The sequence below is a fragment of the Pseudoliparis swirei genome, chromosome 9 (assembly GCF_029220125.1).
Source record: "Pseudoliparis swirei isolate HS2019 ecotype Mariana Trench chromosome 9, NWPU_hadal_v1, whole genome shotgun sequence".
Lineage (NCBI taxonomy): Eukaryota > Metazoa > Chordata > Actinopteri > Perciformes > Liparidae > Pseudoliparis > Pseudoliparis swirei.
In genome coordinates, this window is record NC_079396.1 from 18433357 (window position 1) to 18453600 (window position 20244).

The 20244-nt window shown below is 40.7% G+C and overlaps 2 protein-coding genes across 3 annotated transcripts; one reads left to right on the plus strand and one right to left on the minus strand.

Moving 5' to 3' along the window:
- Positions 1 to 1673: 1673 nt before the first annotated feature.
- On the minus strand, positions 1674 to 4391 carry fam43b (family with sequence similarity 43 member B). Its single transcript, XM_056423383.1, has one exon. It carries the CDS (start codon positions 4309 to 4311, stop codon positions 3313 to 3315), a length of 999 nt encoding a protein of 332 aa, XP_056279358.1. The 5' UTR covers positions 4312 to 4391; the 3' UTR covers positions 1674 to 3312.
- A 10151-nt stretch (positions 4392 to 14542) lies between these two features.
- Positions 14543 to 19280, plus strand: mul1b (mitochondrial E3 ubiquitin protein ligase 1b). 2 transcript variants are annotated; one of them, XM_056423307.1, is made up of 5 exons: positions 14543 to 14599; positions 16134 to 16276; positions 16387 to 16474; positions 16586 to 16706; positions 17294 to 19280. In XM_056423307.1, exons 2-5 carry the CDS (start codon positions 16157 to 16159, stop codon positions 18021 to 18023), a joined length of 1059 nt encoding a protein of 352 aa, XP_056279282.1. In that variant the 5' UTR covers positions 14543 to 14599; positions 16134 to 16156; the 3' UTR covers positions 18024 to 19280. The 2 variants fall into 2 exon arrangements, with proteins under 2 accessions (XP_056279282.1, XP_056279283.1); XM_056423308.1 differs by lacking the exon at positions 14543 to 14599 and adding an exon at positions 14610 to 14622.
- Positions 19281 to 20244: the final 964 nt, after the last annotated feature.

Sequence of the window (20244 nt, forward strand, 5' to 3'; positions counted from 1 at the left end):
AAACTACGACTGAGATCATGCACTCGTGTTTATGAGTTACTAAATCAAATGACAAGAAGAGTCATTTTCTCATAGACTTCATTTCAATCATACTTCTCAAATACCAGATACCAGATACTCAGATACCAAATATCAACATATCGGATGTCATCATACATGACGGTTTAATTCTTTTTCTTTTTCATTTTTATTTTAAGTGTGTTTGAGAACTTTGAAAATATAAATGTGACGAAGAAATACATATTCTAAATCAAGCAATAATCTTGTCATATTTGTGCCTATACTAAACCTCATAGTGCTGTCACGTGAAATCTGTTTCAATAGTGACTTTGGAAGGCTCAGATAAACGGTATTGTCCTTGGAATATGGAATACCATAAAACATGCCCATGTGTCATCGAGAGCCAAAGCCCGTATTTAACCGTTTATAATCTGACTTTTCGAGACAACTCATTGCTGTTCATTTCTCTCTGTACTGAGCAGTCTCATTGGTCCACAGTGTCGTTCCTCTCTGCCATCTTCACACAGAAGCTGCTCAACACCTTTTTCTTTTGTGTGCGTGTGTGTGTGTGTGTGTGTGTATAATTATCACTGGAACAAAACGGACTGCCACCTGCTGCCAGCTGCTCTCGGGCACAACATTTTGTTCTTCCACTCCTCCGTGTCGTGATGGGAGACGAGCCGGCCCCCTGGCGCCGACACTCTCCCTGTGTTTGCTTCACAGATCCCTGCATGAGGATGAGGACGCCTTTAAACAGCTGTGTACAGGAGCAGCTTTTGGGCTCTCCAAAGACCCCCTGCTGTAAAATGGCCCAGTATGATTATCTGCGATACTTGACAGGCCAGTGTGTTTGATTAGATCTCGTGTTCTTTAAGAGCGTCTCCTGCGGCCGAATGATGTGACCAAACAACAACAACAAGCTTTGGATCTGATCTGAGTCCTTTTTATTCTGGAAGAGGGCTGTGATAAACCCCAGCGTGCACCTTGCTGCTGCCATCTGCTCCCTCTGATTCTGCTTGCCTGACAAGAGTTACGGTAACACAAAAGCACGATGGTTCCTCTTCTGACCAATCCACGGCAGCACTTCATCTTGAATGTCAGTAAGCATACTGTACATGACTGAGTTCATCACCGTGGTTACCGTGTTTGTCTGTTCGACTTTATAAGCAGAACAGGAGCCTGTCAAATTGGCTTGAGATTAAAATGCAGGAAAAGAAAAGAATATGGCAAAGAAGAAATGTTTTCCCTTAGTATTCACGATGTGTCGTTGTCCTTGCTACGAGATGATTTGTTGCAAGGACACGAGAATCTTTTATTATTTATCTTCTGACATTAGATCCTGTTGTTGTTCAGAGGTATCTTAGTCCTGAAAAAGAGAAATATTGATTTTAAAGGTTCCAGCTGAAAGTATCCTTTCAGAACAATCCATCTCAGTAATTCAAACCAATTCAATATGTTTCTGTTTACTGATATCAACAGAGCGGCATCCACTCCTCTTCAGAAAAGGAATTCTCAACGGGGACTATCCCCTGTCAAATCAAACAGCTTTTGATGTTGTTATGTAAGGAAATTAAACTGAATGCATGAACAATAATTATTCTCAATAATTTCACAGGGTATTAATATATTTATTGCACTACAATGTAATATTGTGATGAAATAATGTGGAATATATTAAATAAAAATACATTTTTGTTCAAAGACAGGGATGCTCTACTTATAAATGTTTAGTCGTCGTCACTCGCCGATGTTTGTGAAAACATCTTAAAGACTCTGTCATCGCTAAAATGGCTGATGTTTGCAGTAAAATGGTTAACGGGTGAGTCAACTTCCTGGTCCTCGTTTTGGATCACTTGCCTCCGTCAGAGCCTGACAGCAGTCGTGCCGAGCCAGGTGCTTTATGTTCATTTCCTGAACAATTCAATGCGCTGATTAATTGCTCCCCTCAGAGTAAAATGGCTGAGAAGGCCTGCGGACATTTCTCAAACCACATTAACAAGTAATGGGACTGACAGTTTTAAATCGTGTCTTTTCTTGTAGCAAAAATAATTCACTGAAACTCACGAAGCAGATTATGCTGGTGTTTTTTTTCTTTTTTTTTGAAGTGTAGGTCAGATGTATTTTTACATCAGGAAATATGCAAATGAACACTAAGTTGTTGGATTCATTTGAATAATCTCTTGGAAAATATCTAGAAATACACTCCCTCTGTGATTCAAGAAGAAAACCCAATTGAAGGGCATTTTTATTCATTATATTTGGAAAATAAATAGCTTCATCTCATAGTTATCACAATGCATTTTTAGATAAGTGTACATATATTATCAAGAGGAAATGAGCTAAAATCATATTCAAAACAGTTTGGGTTGAATTGTAAGCTTCCATCAGGGCTCATGTGGAAAATCTGCATTTGCAAAACGTGGCTACAAATAGCAAAGCAATGAGATCCGTTGTTGTTGTTTTGACAAGCCAGATGATGATGCAATGGGAATGTGGAAAGAAAAGCATTAGATGAATTAGACATAAATGAATGAACAATTGTGTAGTTTATCTCCGGCCACACATTTATCACAGTGTTAATTTTAAAAGCCGAAGGATCAAAGGTGTGACATGAATAAGACAAAAGCTCAGCACGAAAAGGTTACTGCTGACACGGCATGCATAAATGATAAGGGCTGTAACAAATGACAGCAATAAACATGTCAACTCAATGGCTTGCTTCCTAAATTATAGCCGTATTCATTAGTTGCCCGTCATCATTAGTAAATCCGTAATAAACTTCTCGCAATTGTAAGCACTCGGTAAGGTCAGTCTGCTGGCAAATTTAGTGAGGATTGTCCTACTAGAAAAATGACAGATTTAAAAAGAACGTCCCTGAAAAAATATTACAAGTCGATCTGAAAAAATTTCCCCGCTGGCAAACACGGCTTTAGTCATACTCACAAAAATAAAACAATAATAGACGAATGAAAACATCCCGCTTGGTGCCGTGATCAATATGCGACCCAGTGAGCTCAGCGTCATCCTCGTTCGTCATTGTGCTTCACCGTGCGTCGGTACGTCGCCGGCCCCCTTTGTAAACACGCAGTTTCCCAATCTGCTACAGTCAAACCGGCTTTTCAGCCATCTGGCCAGAACAGAAATTACTCCCACAGAACGACCGTCCGCCTTTTCACCAGCACCCGGTAGAGTTGGAGAAGTTTCCGGTAAACACTTCACATAACATGGACGGGGCAGGAGTGAGCCTGAGTGGCGCACCAGTGAGGGGCTAAGAGAGGAATGTGTTCCTGGAGTGTTGAGTTCTTTGAACTGTCACACCAGAGAGGTTACGAATGTAAACGTGTTGTTGTTGCTGTCACTGACAAAGTGGATGTGGCACTGCTCCAGTCGGACAATATCCCCGATGTCCAACTCTGATAATAACTGAGTGGGGTCTGTGTTTGTTGTGAAAATATGTTTCCCCTGCTGCTGCTCTACATCCTCCACTGGTCTCTCCATTTCCTGAACGCCATATTCGCTGTCCTCGTCCTCCTCCTCTTCTTCTTCCTCCGTGATAGAGCAGAGGCGGGTGGCGCACCCGGGACTGTCGGCAGGCGGTCTGTAGTGGCACTGCCCGTTCAGCAGCCTCCTCAGGGGCATCAGGGGAACCGCTTCCTCGCCCACTAGCTGCTGCTGGCAGTGCCGGAAATCGCTCTGACGCTTCAGCCGCTTGAACTCGCTGAAGGCGGAGGTGGCGTTCTGGTCGAGGCTGTTGGCGATGACCCGGGCCTTCTCTGACTTGCTGACCAGGACGGCGTGACACCGGAGCACCACGGCCATGTTCTTGACCTGGTGCCTGTAAATCCAAGCCAGGATCTTGGGCCGTGACGGGTCATTGCCGCAATGTGTGATTCTATTCAGAGAGTAAAGATGGATGGGTTTCTTTTTCCCGGATTTGTCAGCACTCATCCGGATGCCTTGCGGTCCGACTGTCAACCTCATCTTGACACTCTGCTCCCCGTAGTTGCTCCTCGCCCAGATCTTGGCCACGGCCTCCTGGGTGCAGCCGTCGCCCTTTGCCGTGATGGTGACCACGCTCCCCAGGTAGCGCACGTTGTAAACCGGGTCCTCTTTATTGAGTTCTACCTTTTGCCGTTTGGTATGGAAGATGTTGCCCACCCAGTCGAAGGGGCAGTCGGGCAGCAGGTCCGGACAGGAGCGCAGAAGAGAGGAGAGGATGGAGTGGTAGGTCAGCCCGGTCCCCAGGCTCTTGGGTTTACTCTTGCACTCGTCCTCCACCAGAACAAACTTATTCCTCCTCCAGGGCAGCATGGTGCAGGAGCAGTGGGAGCGCTTGCTCTCGACAGCTCAGGCAAAAGAAAAAGAAACCGAGAAAGTGTGTGCGAGGAAGAGAGGGAAAGCAGAGAGAAGCTGCTTCACTCGGCACAGAGGAGAGACTGAGAGCTGCGAGCCTCAACCGGTCGGTTCCCCCGCTCGCTCCTCCTTCCTCTCTCCCTCCTCCTCTTCCTCTTCTTTCTCCTCTGGTGTCTGCATCATGCAGAGCGGGATCAGTGCAGGAGGCTCAGCTGGCTAGCAGCACCCTCAACCCCCTCCCTGCTTCAATGTTTTGCTTCCAAATGGCTCCCTCCCAAAGCATTATTTATCCTTCCAGCTTTGCACCGAGGTATCACTGTACATGTTTATTGTAAACTTGAGGAAGAGGGTACCTCTCTCTCTCTCTCTCTCTCTCTCTCTGGCTTATTCGACTTGTTTATTCTGCTGTAAAAGTCAGTCGAGTCCATAGTGTTATTAGTTATTAAGGTTTAGCGTGAGGTTGAAATGTGATTGATCTCATTAGCATGAGGATAAAAAAGTGTGGATCCAAAACACAAAATCAAAACCAGGTATGACTTTAATCTCTAGTCTTTTAAAACCTAGACTAACACTGCAGAACAACTTCCTCTAAGTTATAAGCACTGTCTCTACATGCTATAAAATTAGCAAGTTTATTATGTAGATTGATTTGAGAAATACACTGAATTTTCATCTTCTATGAATATGTATGTATAGACAACATCACTACAGCCTTATAACTTCCATTAGACTGATGTTTCTAATAAAACATATACAGCTTGAAAGCCCTTTGCATCTAAAGATTCAGAGGATGAAACATGCATTATGCATTTGAATTACGGAGTCTTATTTGTAATTGAAAATGGGATTTATATTCAACACAGTGCAATTTTTCAGAAGTACTTGAAGTAAACCAATTAAGAAAACATACATAATATATACTCTTAACTCTGTCTTCCATGATGTTTTGCCAAGAACATTTAGAATTGGTCAAAGAGTAGAACGTTGCTATCTCAGACTGAGGTGTTGTGCTCTTCAAAAACATTCAGTATTAACATTTCGCAATATTGCCGATACATAACTTGGCCTTATTATTCTAAAGTTATTAAACTCCAGATGTTTCCTTAAAATATCTATATCTGTTGTTGCAATTTAATAGTATTAAAATGTAATTTCCAGCAGATTGGATCGAACATGAGTTGGAGAACATGCTTAGAGCATCTGTGTGACTGGCCGACACAGCGTAACGAGGGCAGGTAGCAGGCGGCTGCTCTCTTTGAGGACGATTCTGGTGCAATAATTCAAAATAAGTGGATGTGATGGATCATCGAGGTCTGGATCGTGGAATATTTCTACTACCAACTATGCCATTCCCCTGCTGAGACTCCGCCCATTGTTGAGACTCCGCCCACTCCTCCTCTCTACCTCCATCTGCCTGATGGATCGTGGAGGTCTTCATCGTGGAATATGCGTACTACCAACTATTCATACACTCTGTCATATTCATTGATTGTGTTGTTACTGTGTTTTAATTTGTGTATAATGATTCCTTCTGTACACATTACATCTATTGCACCTGTGCATCCTGGAGAGGGATCCTCCTCTGTTGCTCTCCTGAAGGTTTCTTCCCTTTTTTTCCCCCTGAAGGATTATTTGGGAGTTTTTCCTGATCCGATGTGAGGTTTTGGGACTGGGATGTCTATGTGTACAGATTGTAAAGCACTCTGAGACAAATTTGTAATTTGTGAAAATGGGCTATACAAATAAACTGAATCGAATTGAATATATATATATATATATATATATATAGATAGATAGAGAGAGAGAGAATGTAGATTTAATGGTTTTGAAGGCACTATCTCATATGTAAATATGTTTTAGAGAGCAGTTAAATGTTCAGTGCACACATATTGGGACCATGATCTGATCCAGGATGAGCGGGTATCTTCTTGAGTGCAGTGAGATTGAGGAGGCCGCATCCAAACAGCTGTCGTCCCATTACTCGTCTCAGTGATGGGAGATAGCTTATCTCTAACCGCAGGATAGAAGCGCAGACCTCTTATACAGGACTGTCTCAGAAAATTAGAATATTGTGATGAAGTTCTTTATTTTCTGTAATGCAATTAAAAAAACAAAAATGTCATGCATTCTGGATTCATTACAAATCAACTGAAATATTGCAAGCCTTTTATTCTTTTAATATTGCTGATTATGGCTTACAGCTTAAGAAAACTCAAATATCCTATCTCTAAATATTAGAATATCATGAAAAAGTATACTAGTAGGGTATTAAACAAATCACTTGAATTGTCTAATTAACTCGAAACACCTGCAAGGGTTTCCTGAGCCTTGACAAACACTCAGCTGTTATAAATCTTTTTTTTAACTTGGTCTGAGGAAATATTAAAATTTTATGAGTCACTTGCACTAGTTTGTCCACTAAACAGGGCATTGTCGCACCCAAAGCAGTTTCACCGTGATGATAAAGACACATAACTATTCACTGAAAATAAAAGAAAGAAAACAAATAATTTGCAACATAGGCTATTTGCCATTTTATTTTGTGCCAAACATACATACACATTTAATAAAAAATAGAATGCATTGTATGCCTACTCACCAAAGACTGATTATTTGAACACAAAATCCATCCTTCTTTCTTTCCTCAAGAAGACTTCAATGACTCTGTTGTACAGTCTATCTGTGCGTTTTAGTTCCACCAATAAGTCCTTTTCTATCGACATGGAGGCGAATGCTGAAAGCCGAGTCTGTCCAGTAGCAAAAGTTCGTCTTGAGAAAGGCGATAAAAGTATATGCTCGACCAAATCGACATCTTCTCCTCCTTCCGCCATTGTGGGTTGAAAAAACAGCTTTGTAGTCCGCGAATTAATTCCTTTATCAAATTCAGTTTCCTGGTTCTGAGGTTTTGCATATACCTGCCCAGTGCCCATAGACCCCGCCTCTCAATATTGGTAATCCAATCAAAAGACGTGCAGCACTCCGCCTGCTCGCTGCTCCTGTGCCGGTTCCGGGGCCTTCTAGAAGGCCTACAGGAGCCAACTCTAAAGCTGATTGGTTGACACAACATTGTCATTCCCATTCACTTGAAGCTACCAGCGCCCGCAATGTTGATTCTGAAGGCCTAAGGGCAGATTTTAGCCCCCTGGCAACACACGATGGCTGAATATGATTGGATAAAAGATCTAACATAAAGACCAGCCCTCCTAATCTCAACCTGGGGCTGGCAGCAGCGCAACCAAGAGGAAAGCTATGAAATGAAGAGTGTAACTCTTACTCTGGGAAATAATTGAATACATATTTGTGGGAACATTTATTTTAAAAAATAATTATATTCTGATGATGTTTAGGCCAGCAGAGAAGGCCTTGCTGGCCCTGACGGCCCACCACTGCATTTTGGCCTTTACAGAAATGGATAAGTGTATTCATTATTGACTTATCTGCCATCTGAGTTACCTTCCTGAATGAGTGGGTTTGTCTGATGGAATTAGGAAATGTCTTGATTCTCCATGGCCAGTGTCTTCATGTCTTTGCCTGTGAAAGTGTGTGAAACGTTGTAACTGTGGTTAAAAGCAATATAATACAATCAGCTGTGGCATGCAATGTGAACTGCTGGGAACCGCGAGGAGTGAGGAATATGAATATATGTCTTCTCTTAGAGAGTGCGACGTATTTCAATAAATCTGTTTAAAAAAATCTAAAAAATTATTTCATATGCACTTAATATCGTAAATATATAATACAACATGTTAAATCTTTCTTACTTTCTTTCTTTCTTGGCAAAAACATACTCATCATACAGTCTAATGTTGTGAAATATTTCTGTGTTCATGAGCGATTTCCCCGGGTCCCTTTAGTTTACCTTCAAGGTCAGCCATCGACTGTTTGTACTCATAGTTTATGAGTAATAACGATTCCCCCTTTCTTTCTTTTTGTGAGTTTTAATGTCCTTATGTATTAATTTTTTTAGATTGTTGTTTTGTGGTTACATCTGTGTTTTTTATTAAATGTATCTCTTGGTTTTATTATTTTGAGAACAAAACAATAAATACATATAGAAAGAGAGAATAAGAGAGAGAGAGAGAGAGAGAGAGAGAGAGAGAGAGAGAGAGAGAGAGGCCACACCTACTCTGCTGGCTTGAACCAGCCAGCCAGAGGCTCCGCAGAAGCCTATACACAATAAATAGAAAATACTGCTTTATAAATGCATACAACTGCATGCCATGACATGCTTGTCTCTGAGATACCTCGACCATTGCACATGAAGTTTACTATTAACCTACGGAAATACATCATAAATGTATTTTGGATTGAATTTTGTGGTGAGGTATAGGTCATGAATATTTGCCCGTCTCTGAGTGCATTTTGGTGCTTCCTGCCTGTCCTGCTCTCCAAACCATGACACGAAATAGACATTTTATTTCAATGCATCCAATAGTTGTGGAGACACTTAAGGATAAACACTGTTTTTGTTTAGTCGAGCCACACATTCGATCCCCAGATCAGCTCTGCCTCCTGAGGCCTCCTCATTCCCTGTAACTCTGCCTTCTTCTGTCACTCTCCTTCAGTGGAACATACACATCCATTATGAACTCGCACAAGCAACCCAGGGAGCAGAATGTTATCATCGCAATCCAATAACGTTTATCAGAGTGATACTCCTCCCTCACCTACCTTGCTCCCCTTCCTTATCCTCAGTCCTTGTTTCATTGCTCTTGGAGACACCCTTTTACCCAGAGCAACATATACTCCATATTTCTGTCCAACGAAGGCAGCCTAATTGAATTGGTCTCTCTATTCATCACCCCCCACTTACTTAGCATGATGTAATCAATTAAAGGGGCCTGCCACAGAGGGTCCCAGCTCGTAGATGGGGGATTTATGTGAAGAACGAGAAAGAGAATCATGACAGAAAGGGATACTTCAATATATATAACGCTTCCATAAATAACAACCCTACACCCAATCAAAAAAAGAAAGCTTGTTATAGATAATAAGGGAACCACATGGACATTAGGGCTGAGGTGAATCCTTTGTTTACAAAAAGAGGAAGTATACAAGCGTCAAAGGATTTTAAATCAATATTATTTCATTCCGACACTATAGATTTCCTTTAGCTTGGATGAATATACTATGCAGTTCAAGTCAGTCATGGTTTAATGAACAGGGAGTGTAGTGTGTAAAATATTAGATACAGGAGGCTCATTCCCACCTTTAATCAGGGGCCCAACTAGAAAAGGTCTCCACTTTGCTAGAAATGCATAATTTTGTATCATCCCTTTTTCACAATGTGCATCACTGGTATCCTCAAATTCAGTATTGATAGCACCATTAGTGTTTCATCATATGTTGCAGGTAAATGTGTTATGTGTTTGAAGGTTTGAGGGACAGAATATAATGAAGTCTGTGCAAAATAGCTTCATTATACATTCAGTGCTCTTGTTGCATAAGGCTCAGAGGCAATCCTCCAGGCACAGAATGCCAGCTAATTTCAATATCTCGAGGAACTGGGACTTTTCCAAATAATATGCTTTTCAGTTGGAGAATGAGCAGATTGCGATCCAGCTAAAAGCCGTGCAATACAGTGAGAGGACAACAAAAGAGAAATCTGCAAATTATTTCAAATGGGTTTTTTATAAGACTCTAGTTCTGAGGTTTTTGTCCAAATGCCCAAAATGTTTGATCGCATCCTTGAGATCATATGTCTGAGTCCATCAAAGGCACCTGACTGAAGTCAAATGACTCATGCTGTTTAGATGCTTAACAATGCTATTTGTCAAGTCACAATGACATTAAAAGTTTTCAATTTGCTGAAGCTTTGAGACGGTGAGGGCCAACTGCATCCTGTTTGCAGCTGGTGATCAAATCTGGCATTTCAAAAGTTCAAAAGTAATTGTTTGGACTGCTTATTGAAACAATACAAATATGTCTCATTTATTCTGATCTGCACTGAATTATTTTAACTTTGAAAGTGCAACATCCGTGCTGTAAATCCGACACGTCTTTACATGAAGTGTAAGTGACTATTGTGTGTTTTGGTTCTTGTATATAATTGGATAGACTCTAAGGAGAGTTTGTCTGGACGATGTCACACAGATAGGCCGGTTTTATCTGAACCAGTCACATCAAATTCCAACCATCATCCTTTCAACACAACAGCTGAAGAGGACACATATGATGTTCTTCTCGCCGATCTTGTCCTCCCATTAAGCTGCTGCCACCATCTGCCGTCGCTATTTTTGTCTGTCTGAAATCTACATGAATGTGTATTAGGCTGGCAATTGAACGGAAATTATTATGTGACAAAAGAAGTAAGGAAGAATTTCTTTGTGTTCTTTTTTGTTCTACTGGATCAGCGAGGTAGACTTTGTCAACTATACGTGACAAATGTGGAATAGAAGCCCGGAGGACATTTATGTTCTTTTGCCGGGGTTGAAAACTAGGTTGCACCTTTTTCCCTTCTGAGGCAGGCCACAAAATCCTCGGGTAGGGTAATAATTCACATGTCAGATTGATTATGTCAGACTGCTTCAGCCAGAGGAGTTTTTTGTGGCAGATTTTCTTGTTATTATTTAAAGTTTCTAGAGCAGTGGTCCCCAACCTGATCCGGCCCATTTGGACCGGCCCCCTGAACAATACCAGAGACGCGTTCCGATTTATTATTTTTTTCACCTGGCCCGCTGCCGTTGAGATTGCAGTGAGACGCGGAGAAAATGTGGAGTGGTGCTCTTCACAATAGAACATCTTTGATGGGACGTGTCGCTACTCGGCCAATCAGCGTTCAGATGTCCACAGCGTTTGGGAAGTTAGGTTAGCTTGGATGTTAGCCCACTACATCTGCTGCCGTCACGCTGCACGGTGTAGCGATACTAACAAAGTACCCGTACGTTAAAAACGATGTGATTTAGCATATTTTTAGAATCGATACTTCATTAAAAGAGCGATCAGAGCGCACGCGCTGCTTCGCTCCGTTAAATGCTGTCTGCACGCGCATGCACTCACAGCGAGTGGCGCGCGCATCCAGGATTTTTCCTGGGTCTGCTCGTGCAAGTCGGGCTGTTGAGTGAGTGATCAGCAGCTGGCCGCTCGGTCCATTCGCGTACCTCACAGTTGCGTATTGATCAGACAAGAAGACACGCTTATCAACTCCAGTGTTATCCCTACTATTATAACAGGGTGAAATCTCCACCCGCCACTCTGTAATTCCCCCCCCCATATTTTTAGTATCGATACTACATTAAAAGAGCGATCAGAGCGCACGCGCTGCTCCGTTAAATGCTGTCTGCACGCGCAGCGCTCACAGCGAGCGTGAGTGATGCGCGCGCACCACTCAGCCGTGATGTGCGCGCACAGGTGAGCACACTCTCACTTCTCACTAGCACCCCCCCCGGCTGGCCCTCCATCAGACAAGGCAAACGTTATGTGGCCCTCACAGGAAAAAGTTTGGGGACCTCTGTTCTAGAGGGTAGTTCAGAGAAGAAGCCATTTATGTTGCAAATACGTTATATGTTTGTTCATATTAAACATATGATCCATTGATGGGAAAAAAATCTGAGAAAAATTGTTTAAGAGAAGGATTAAGATCCCTAAATGGATGCAATCAGAGTTTGGATTGGCTGATACAGATAATCAATGTATTCCTATCCTTTAACACTTTCGTGAGTCACCACATTTAGCACACATTGCTTTAGTGAGACACAATTTAGCCCTATCAAGTCTCTTTCGAATATTTTTGTAATTCTAAACCGCTGTGTGCCTGCCAAAGAACACATTTTACAGTGTAAATACCGGAAAGTCATATAATACAAAAATGCTCTTTATTCAAACTCCAAAAATTGGTGCATTCCAAAGTTATGATTTTTTTCTTGAAATGTGTGCTTTACCTGACATTGTGAACAGTTTCCATCAGTGCTAGCAGGGGGGGTGTAAATATAGACCGTGCTGGCAGTGTGGGTGCATTGAAGCAGGAGTAGAGATCAGAACATCTAATAAAATCCTTGTTTTCCACCTCAGAAATACACCAGTGTTTAATTATAAACTCATATTGTACTTGTGCTGGTGCCATTTGGTATACACACCCTTGAGAAGGCTGACCCATCTCCATCAAGGTTTTCCTTTTTGGTAGGTAAAACTGACAGAATATAAAACAGAAGTATATGCTTATTCTAAATGGAGTACAATAGTGAAAATATAATTAAATTAAATTAAAATGCTCATATTTTCTTTGGTATTTTTAGATATTCAATGATGATTGTTTCTTTTGATCATATGAAGTGGCAAGGCATTAGTGTGTGTCTTTGTGTGTGCTTCTTTACTAACTGGCACTAGATCCGTCATAACTACCTCACGCTACTGGTTAGCAGAGTATGAAAAACGGCTTTGTTCAACAACTCTGAAGAGGTACATCTTGATGCCCATACACACATGATGTAATAACAATGTGCAAAAAAGAAATAGATGAAAAGGGCAAATACAGTTATTCCAGTTGAAATATGGTGCTTGTCAGAGAGGAGGCACAATTCATCATAACAAAAGGCTTACTGTACATATTGTTATACATCTACGAACAATCTTTTGTCTGAAAACATCCAAACTTCCAGGGATTTTTTTTATTTATCCAAATGTAACTAAATGCAATTGTATGACTTTGAAGTATACTCAAATTCATGTTGCTGTTGATCAATACTTTATTGCAGGTATTTACATTGCAATTCATCAGTTTCTCCCCTTATGTCATTTATCCTGCCATGTTTATACATTTTTACTATGTAAACCGGAGGAGTGAAATTGACATAATGCTAATAATAATAATATTAATAAATATATACCTGAAGTCGTTGTTAAGGTTGGAGTGCGCCGTTAATACTAGTGCAGGACACATTATTTATAGCCTGCAGAGATGAGCTGAAAGTGTGGATACCCTCCAGGTGGCCGGTGGGTGCTGGTGCCCCCTCACATTTTTAAAAGTTAGAATCTGAATTAATTTCCCTATTGACTTTATGTCTTCTGCAGTGGCACAAGAATAATGTGCAAACGGTGCAAGAGACATATGGACTGTGAGATGGAAAATATTCTTAACGCCAACAGAGTAGCAGAGAGAGAAGCTGTTTTTAAATTCAATAGACTGATATAAAATTAATGAAATCATGAACATTTGACCAATTACTGCAACTCTAATTATTTGGGTGCAGAGAAGCAAATAAGTAATTGGTACAATACTGTCGTTGCACGGATGAATGGCTTGCGAAAAAAGGAGCATAACTATCATTATTTGTAGTTGTTGCATCTGTGTTTGTCCTGCAACAACGCAAGTAACACAGCATCCCATCCCTACATGCATGCGTATGTATTTAAATAAAAAGCCTTGTACAAACAGGAAATGATCAAGTCATAATCTGTTCTTATTTCAAGCAAGTCTTTCCTGCAAATCAGATCTTGATCTTAATTAGATGACCTTACTAAATAAAGGTTTTACTAATTATAATTGATTTGCTGAAACTACTAAAATACTGATACTTGGTGTGTTATTATGTTAGCACTATATTGTAACAAACAAATGTAAAGAGATCTAGACACTTTACTTAAAATAGACTGAGATTTTGAATCTAAATTCATGATTGTAAATGTATACTTTAAATAGTAAATTGTGTGCAGAGCTGTGCAATCACCTTTGTTTGCTTTGTATCTAGGAAGTGTGTGTTTCACACAACTCTCATCTCCCTATCGTCTATTGTGCTTTTTTTGTGTGTGAATAGACTACAACTCAAAATCTTCTTTGAAGTCACGTGTGTTATATTATTAGGACACATGTGCTAAGTGTGGGGAAGGACATTTTTACTTTGTCATAGTAAAAAAGCCAACAAGTAGCCAGATTATTTACTTAAGTGCACTTACTATTCAGATATTGAGATACTTTGACTTGAGTTTACCATTTTATGCTACTTTATACTTCCACTAAACTACAATTTAGAGATAATTAGTGCACTATTTTCTCCCCTATATTGATTTTACACTTACAATTACTACTTACTTTTGATATGATGCAGTGGTCTATACAATAAGATAAATGATGGCTCAGTAAGACATAGGCTACCATCACGAATTGTATTATTTACACCCGTGTCTTTCTTTGTTATAACTTATTCTCCACTGCCCTCTGCTGGCAGGGAGAAATATTACATGTCAGAAGCTTCTATTTTGAAGAGTCGAGTCCCACAGCTGTTCTGTTGACAGCGGCGTGTGGATACAGGTCAGAAAACTCATTTTTACAGCGTAAATAAGATCTCGCTTATCAAAACTCGGTGCGACATGACAGCGACGAAAGGTTTTAGACGGATGGTCACATTGTATTAACTCAGCTGAAGCGTCGCGAGCTACTGTAACAGTTAGCGCGAGCTAGTGAGCTCAATTAAGGAAGTGTGTGACGAACATGTAGGTTAACCAGCTAGTTAGCGTTTAGCTAGTTTGACAGTTAGCGAGTTAAACGCTAAGTTTAAATGGTTTTCCAGGGTTTAAACAAAATGTTTATTTAACCAAAGACGGTTCCACCCCAAAGGTCTCGGGGTTTAGTTCGCGCTAGCATCAAGTTAACTTTAGCTAGCGTTAACCTTCGTGTTGGATGACGAGCATCTGCACGTCAATCATTAAAGTGTCTCAATGCACACGTGAAGAATGTTAGTTAACGCTACGTTATGGCCGTCGTTTAAGAAGCCACAGCCGGCTAAATAATGGATATTGTACCGCTGTGTCAACGTCTTCTAATTGTACTGGTAGTCGACTATTATCCAGCTTTTCTTACTAAATTGAGTTCAATCTAACAGCCAACTCAGTCCCCGATTTGGCTTATCTACAGTCTGTCTAGTCTGTGTTGTCATACAAGTTGTGTTCAGTGGTGGAAGAAATATTCAGAACCTTTACTTCAGTAAAAGAAGTAATATTACTCAGTAAAAAGTCGGAACATCCAGGGTTCAAATGTTTGTGATGTCACATAGGTAAGGGCACTTATACGCTAGATAGCTTCAGCCTTGACCCTTTCGGTCAGCCACTTTCTTCTTTTGTTGAATTCTGATTGTTGTATATTTTGCTGATCGAAATAAACAGCTCGAACTGGTTCTGTTCTGTGACGTCACGGAACACCGAATCAGAGTCTATATATAGAAGTGATTTCCAGCAGGCTGCACCACCCTTTCAATGTGAAACACAGAAGGGAGTGGGGGATATATATATATATATATGTGTATATATATATAAATGAATGAATATATATAAATATACATGCTTCTGTATATGTACATACAGAAGTTTGTACATATAAGTAGTATATATGTACATGCATATATATATACACATATCGATACATAAATGTGTATATATATATTTATATATACATTCATATACATTCATACATATATATATATTACATTCATACATATATATATATATATATATATATATATATACACACATTCACCTGTTGAAGTGAGCATTGTGATGTCACTAAAGGCATCAGCTCTTAAGTCTTTGGATATCTTTGTAAACTGATTGACTTCATGTTTTTGTTGAACAAATAAGACTTTAATACCTTGGGCTGTGGGAAATTGAGAAGAAAAATGATTATTGGGTGCTTCAGCTTTCGAGTAGTGGATGAACTAAGAAGAAAATGATAATACTTAAAGTACAATTGACTCCAAATTCTAGATATTTTCCACCACTGGTTTCTTGTATTAACAAACATAGCTGTGATTGAAAGACAACCTCTTCATCTGTCATCCCCGTCACAACAGCACTGAATGTTGCAAATCCCAGGATGGACTCCAGTGGGAAACCCTCAACTGTGCAGATCGTGGTTCTAGCCACCAGCTCAGCGCTGACTGGACTCTTCTATTCTATTTACAAGAACCGAGCGACAACAGTTGCCAGATTAAAGGTCAGACACATTTATGAGCACTCTGTCACGGCCATGTGAATGTCAGCAGTTTGTTAATTTATTGCCAATTATGTTGCATTCGTTAATCTTTCAATGTGTTTTTCCCGCAGGAAGCCAAGAAGATCTCCATTGATCAGGATTTGAAAAGCATCCTGTCTGAAAATCCTGGAAGATGTGTCCCATATGCTGTCATAGAAGGTTGGTTGGGCCACCTCAAAAGCCGAGTGCAAATAATGTTCATTTAAACCTAAGATTAAAAGTTGCCAGGCATAATTATTGATTATCATTCTGTTTTTTTGCACTCTGCAGGTGTAGTGAGGTCTGTGAAGGAAACTATAAACAGCCAGTTTGTTGATAACTGCAAAGGTGTGATTGAAAGACTGACCTTGAAGGAGGAAAAGATGGTGTGGAATCGCACCACTCATCTCTGGTAAGTGAAAGAACGGGTTTATTCACGATAAAGTACAGTCAGAAGACTTGAAGCTTCTACGCCAGTTTGTACCAAGTTGTGTGTTTCATGAAGGTCTCGTATTGTCTGCTTTGATTTGTCAGAATACCGATATCTGCGTGGATGATGTAAAAAAAATCTTGGTGTGCCCTTCAGTCTTCTCACAGGCACTGACACACTTGTTACTATATAACAAAAACTATTACGTATATGTAAAAACAATGTGTGTGTGCCTTATTTTTATGGAATGACTAAATATTCAGTCTAATACAACTATACCTTTAACACAAAGTCTATCTGCAGAAATTATATCTTTTAATACTGTTTATCCTATGAGCAATTTTTACACAAACAAAAAGGCCTGCAGTTTTTCTCAGTTTAAAATCGTAAACAAATGTAATATATATAAAAATATTCCCTTTGCCTCAGGGGAATTCCTCTGCTATTTTTCTTCCATTTTCTGCCGGACCCAGCAGCTTCTCGAGTAATCGACAGATTAATCGATAATGAAAATAACCGTTAGTTGCCCCAAAGCAAAACATTAACAACTGTGAATTATTTGTGAACAGGAACAACACAGAAAAAATCATCCACCAGCGCACCAACACCGTTCCATTTTCTCTCGGGTCTCATGATGACGGTATCGCTGCCGCGGTTCGGGTTATACGTCCACTAGACGCTGCAGAGTTGGACCTGGAGACCACGTACGAGAACTTTCACCCCACCGTCCAGTCCTTTTCCAACGTGATCGGCCACTTCATCAGTGGGGAGCGACCCAAGGGCATCCATGAAACGGAGGAGATGCTGCGGCTGGGAGACAGCGTCACAGGTGTTGGCGAGCTCGTCCTGGACAACAACCTGATCAAGCTCCAACCTCCCAAACAGGGCTTTCGCTATTTCCTCACACGACTGGATTACGAGTCTCTTCTCAAGAAGCAGGGCAACAGCGTCCGACTGTGGAGGATTCTGACTGTTGTCTTTGGCGTCGCGGCGTGCTCCACGCTCCTCTTGATCCTGTGGAAGCGATACTTCCACCACAGAGAGAGCAAGAAGGAGAGGAGCATGCTCGAGGAGTTCAAGGAGAAGCAGAAGAAGCGTATGCGTGAACTCAACATCGAGGAGAGCAGCCTGTCGCCCACCAGCTGCACCGTCTGCCTGAGCCGGGAGCGGTCCTGTGTGTTCCTCGAGTGTGGCCATGTGTGTGCCTGTACCCAATGCTTCAACGCCCTGCCGGCGCCCAAGCAATGCCCCATCTGCAGGGCGACGATAGACAGGGTGGTGCCTCTTTACAACAGCTGACGTGGTCGTTCATTTTACAGTCGTAACACTGGAAATATGTCATTCAAAAGCTAAACAAATGTCTAAATGGTACATTTTTATTCTTTCTTTCTTCCCTCAAGAGAAAATGAGTATTCTTCATACTCTTGGCAAATATTGTTCCTTCTTAGAAGTGAAGAACATTTACTTGCATGTGTGCACATGTCCAAAGCAGCTCTTAAGAGCGAGTGCACAGTTCAGCTCTTCAGTTTAAAGGCATATGATGTAACTGTTAGTAAGCAGTGGTATTTATTCAATATTTTGTACACTTTTCATTTTGGGATTTTGCTTTGGTAAGTCATTAGCATAATGAAGGTTGTGTTTAGTGTAGCTCGGATGAAAAGATTGTGGTTCACACAATCAAATTCTCTGCGAGACTCGAGCTTCTCTCTGGTTGATTTGATATTTTGGAGAAAGGGGAAAAGGGCCTAAGGGCCTGTCTTTCTTATTTAATTGTACTCCTAGAAAGACACACGCTGCATGTGCTCAGGTTCTACACACGTTCAGCTCGGTTACAGAGGAACTGACAGCACATGTTGCTGCTGTGCAGGAGCCACCTCGGTACCATCACAGCTGCTGATTGCTGGACTTTTCTTGGGCTAAAAACTGTCTGTTTGCAACGGAAAATGTATTCAAGAAAAATGCAATGGAGACCAAATACTCATTGTTCCTCAATCATTGTACGAGGAGAAGCAGTTTAAAGAAAATGTCGACGTCTGCCAGTAGAGGGGGGTGTCTGCCTGCGAGGAAAATCAGAGATTCAGGATTCAGAATCCCGAATAAACATAAGTGTGACGTCACATACGCTGTTTTCACCTCCTGCTGTTTTTTGATTTAGCTATTTTTATGATTATTTTTGCTTCATTTAAAAGTGGCTGTACATTGAAATATGAGGAACAACACATTGTTGGTCTCTGAGGGAACATGAGCTAAATGTCAGATAGACAGTGTTATCAAGTAGGGAAATCATTCTGCACTCCCTCTTGTCATGGCACAAAGAGCCTCATCATGGCCACTTAACTATCAGGTCCATAGCTGACCCTGAACTATACTTATAAATATTAATGTCATTCCAATTCTTGATTTCCGTTCCATTATTTCTTGGATTTACTGTGTTTATTGTATAATGTTTGCTCTGCTAGCAGTCTGCCTCGGCAGGGTGGGTAATGAGTACATCTCCATCGACCTATTTTATGCACATTTTCAATATGCTTATTAAAAACCTGAGTGGAATAATAATACATTTAATTTCTATAGCGCTTTTCAGAATAAATAGTCAAATAAACATGAAGCATGTGACTTAAATGTCTGCTGGAGAGACGAAAACATCCAATCTGTTGGGACCAATGAGGAGACAGTGACCCTCCCTCAAGCCACAGTAAACAGTGAGAAAACCATCAAAGACATTCCCTCTTTTATTCTCCACATGAGATTTTGAATTTCAGTCCCACATGAGTGTTCAGAAACTGCATTATAAGAGCTATACGCAGGCCGTGTACGTGATTTCAGCATTTATGTTCTGATTAACACAATTTGCAATTTTGAAAGATCACATTTTCATGCACATGCACCACTTGGAGCAGTGCGGTCTGACACACAACAGGTTGGATTTATCTTTCCCAGACGGTGAGATTAATACCAGCTGAGACATGACGTTGATATGAAAAACTAAATCTGTAACCTGCTACGACAAACCATGGAGACGGGCTGCTAAATCGTCAGATTATTAATTGTATAATTGTATGTTTTTTTACTGCACTTAAAGCTCATTCAAGTTCATTTCTGTTGCGATGGATAAAAGGGTACTTTAAATGCCACATTGTTAATTAATCGAACATCCAAATGGGAAGCTTTTTGAATCCTATCATTATTTCTGCTTTAATACTTCCAATTTCATTGTTTTCAAGATGAAGCTGAAACCACAGGGACCTCGACATCGTCTCTTCATCTCACTGTAGGGTTCTGTTTTGGCTGCAGGAACACATGCAGGGGAGAAATATCCAAAGCTTCCATGAAAATTGCAATATCGCAGCGTAAAAGTCCTTAGCTGTATTATCAACAAAAGGTACTCCAAGTATCAAAAGTAGCAGCACCTATGATGTACAATGGCCCCTTTAAGTAATATATTATCGATATATTACTAGTGTATTGAAAGGTAAATCGCACTTTAATGTTGTAGCTGTTTGAGGTGGATGAAATACAG

Coding starts and splice junctions, on each gene's coding strand:
- mul1b (XM_056423307.1), top strand. CDS start 16,157: ATGGACTCCAGTGGGAAACCCTCAACTGTGCAGATCGTGGTTCTAGCC. Junction 16,277..16,386: donor CAACAGTTGCCAGATTAAAG/GTCAGACACATT, acceptor TTTTTCCCGCAG/GAAGCCAAGAAGATCTCCAT. Junction 16,707..17,293: donor AATCGCACCACTCATCTCTG/GTAAGTGAAAGA, acceptor ATTTGTGAACAG/GAACAACACAGAAAAAATCA.
- fam43b (XM_056423383.1), bottom strand. CDS start 4,311: ATGCTGCCCTGGAGGAGGAATAAGTTTGTTCTGGTGGAGGACGAGTGC.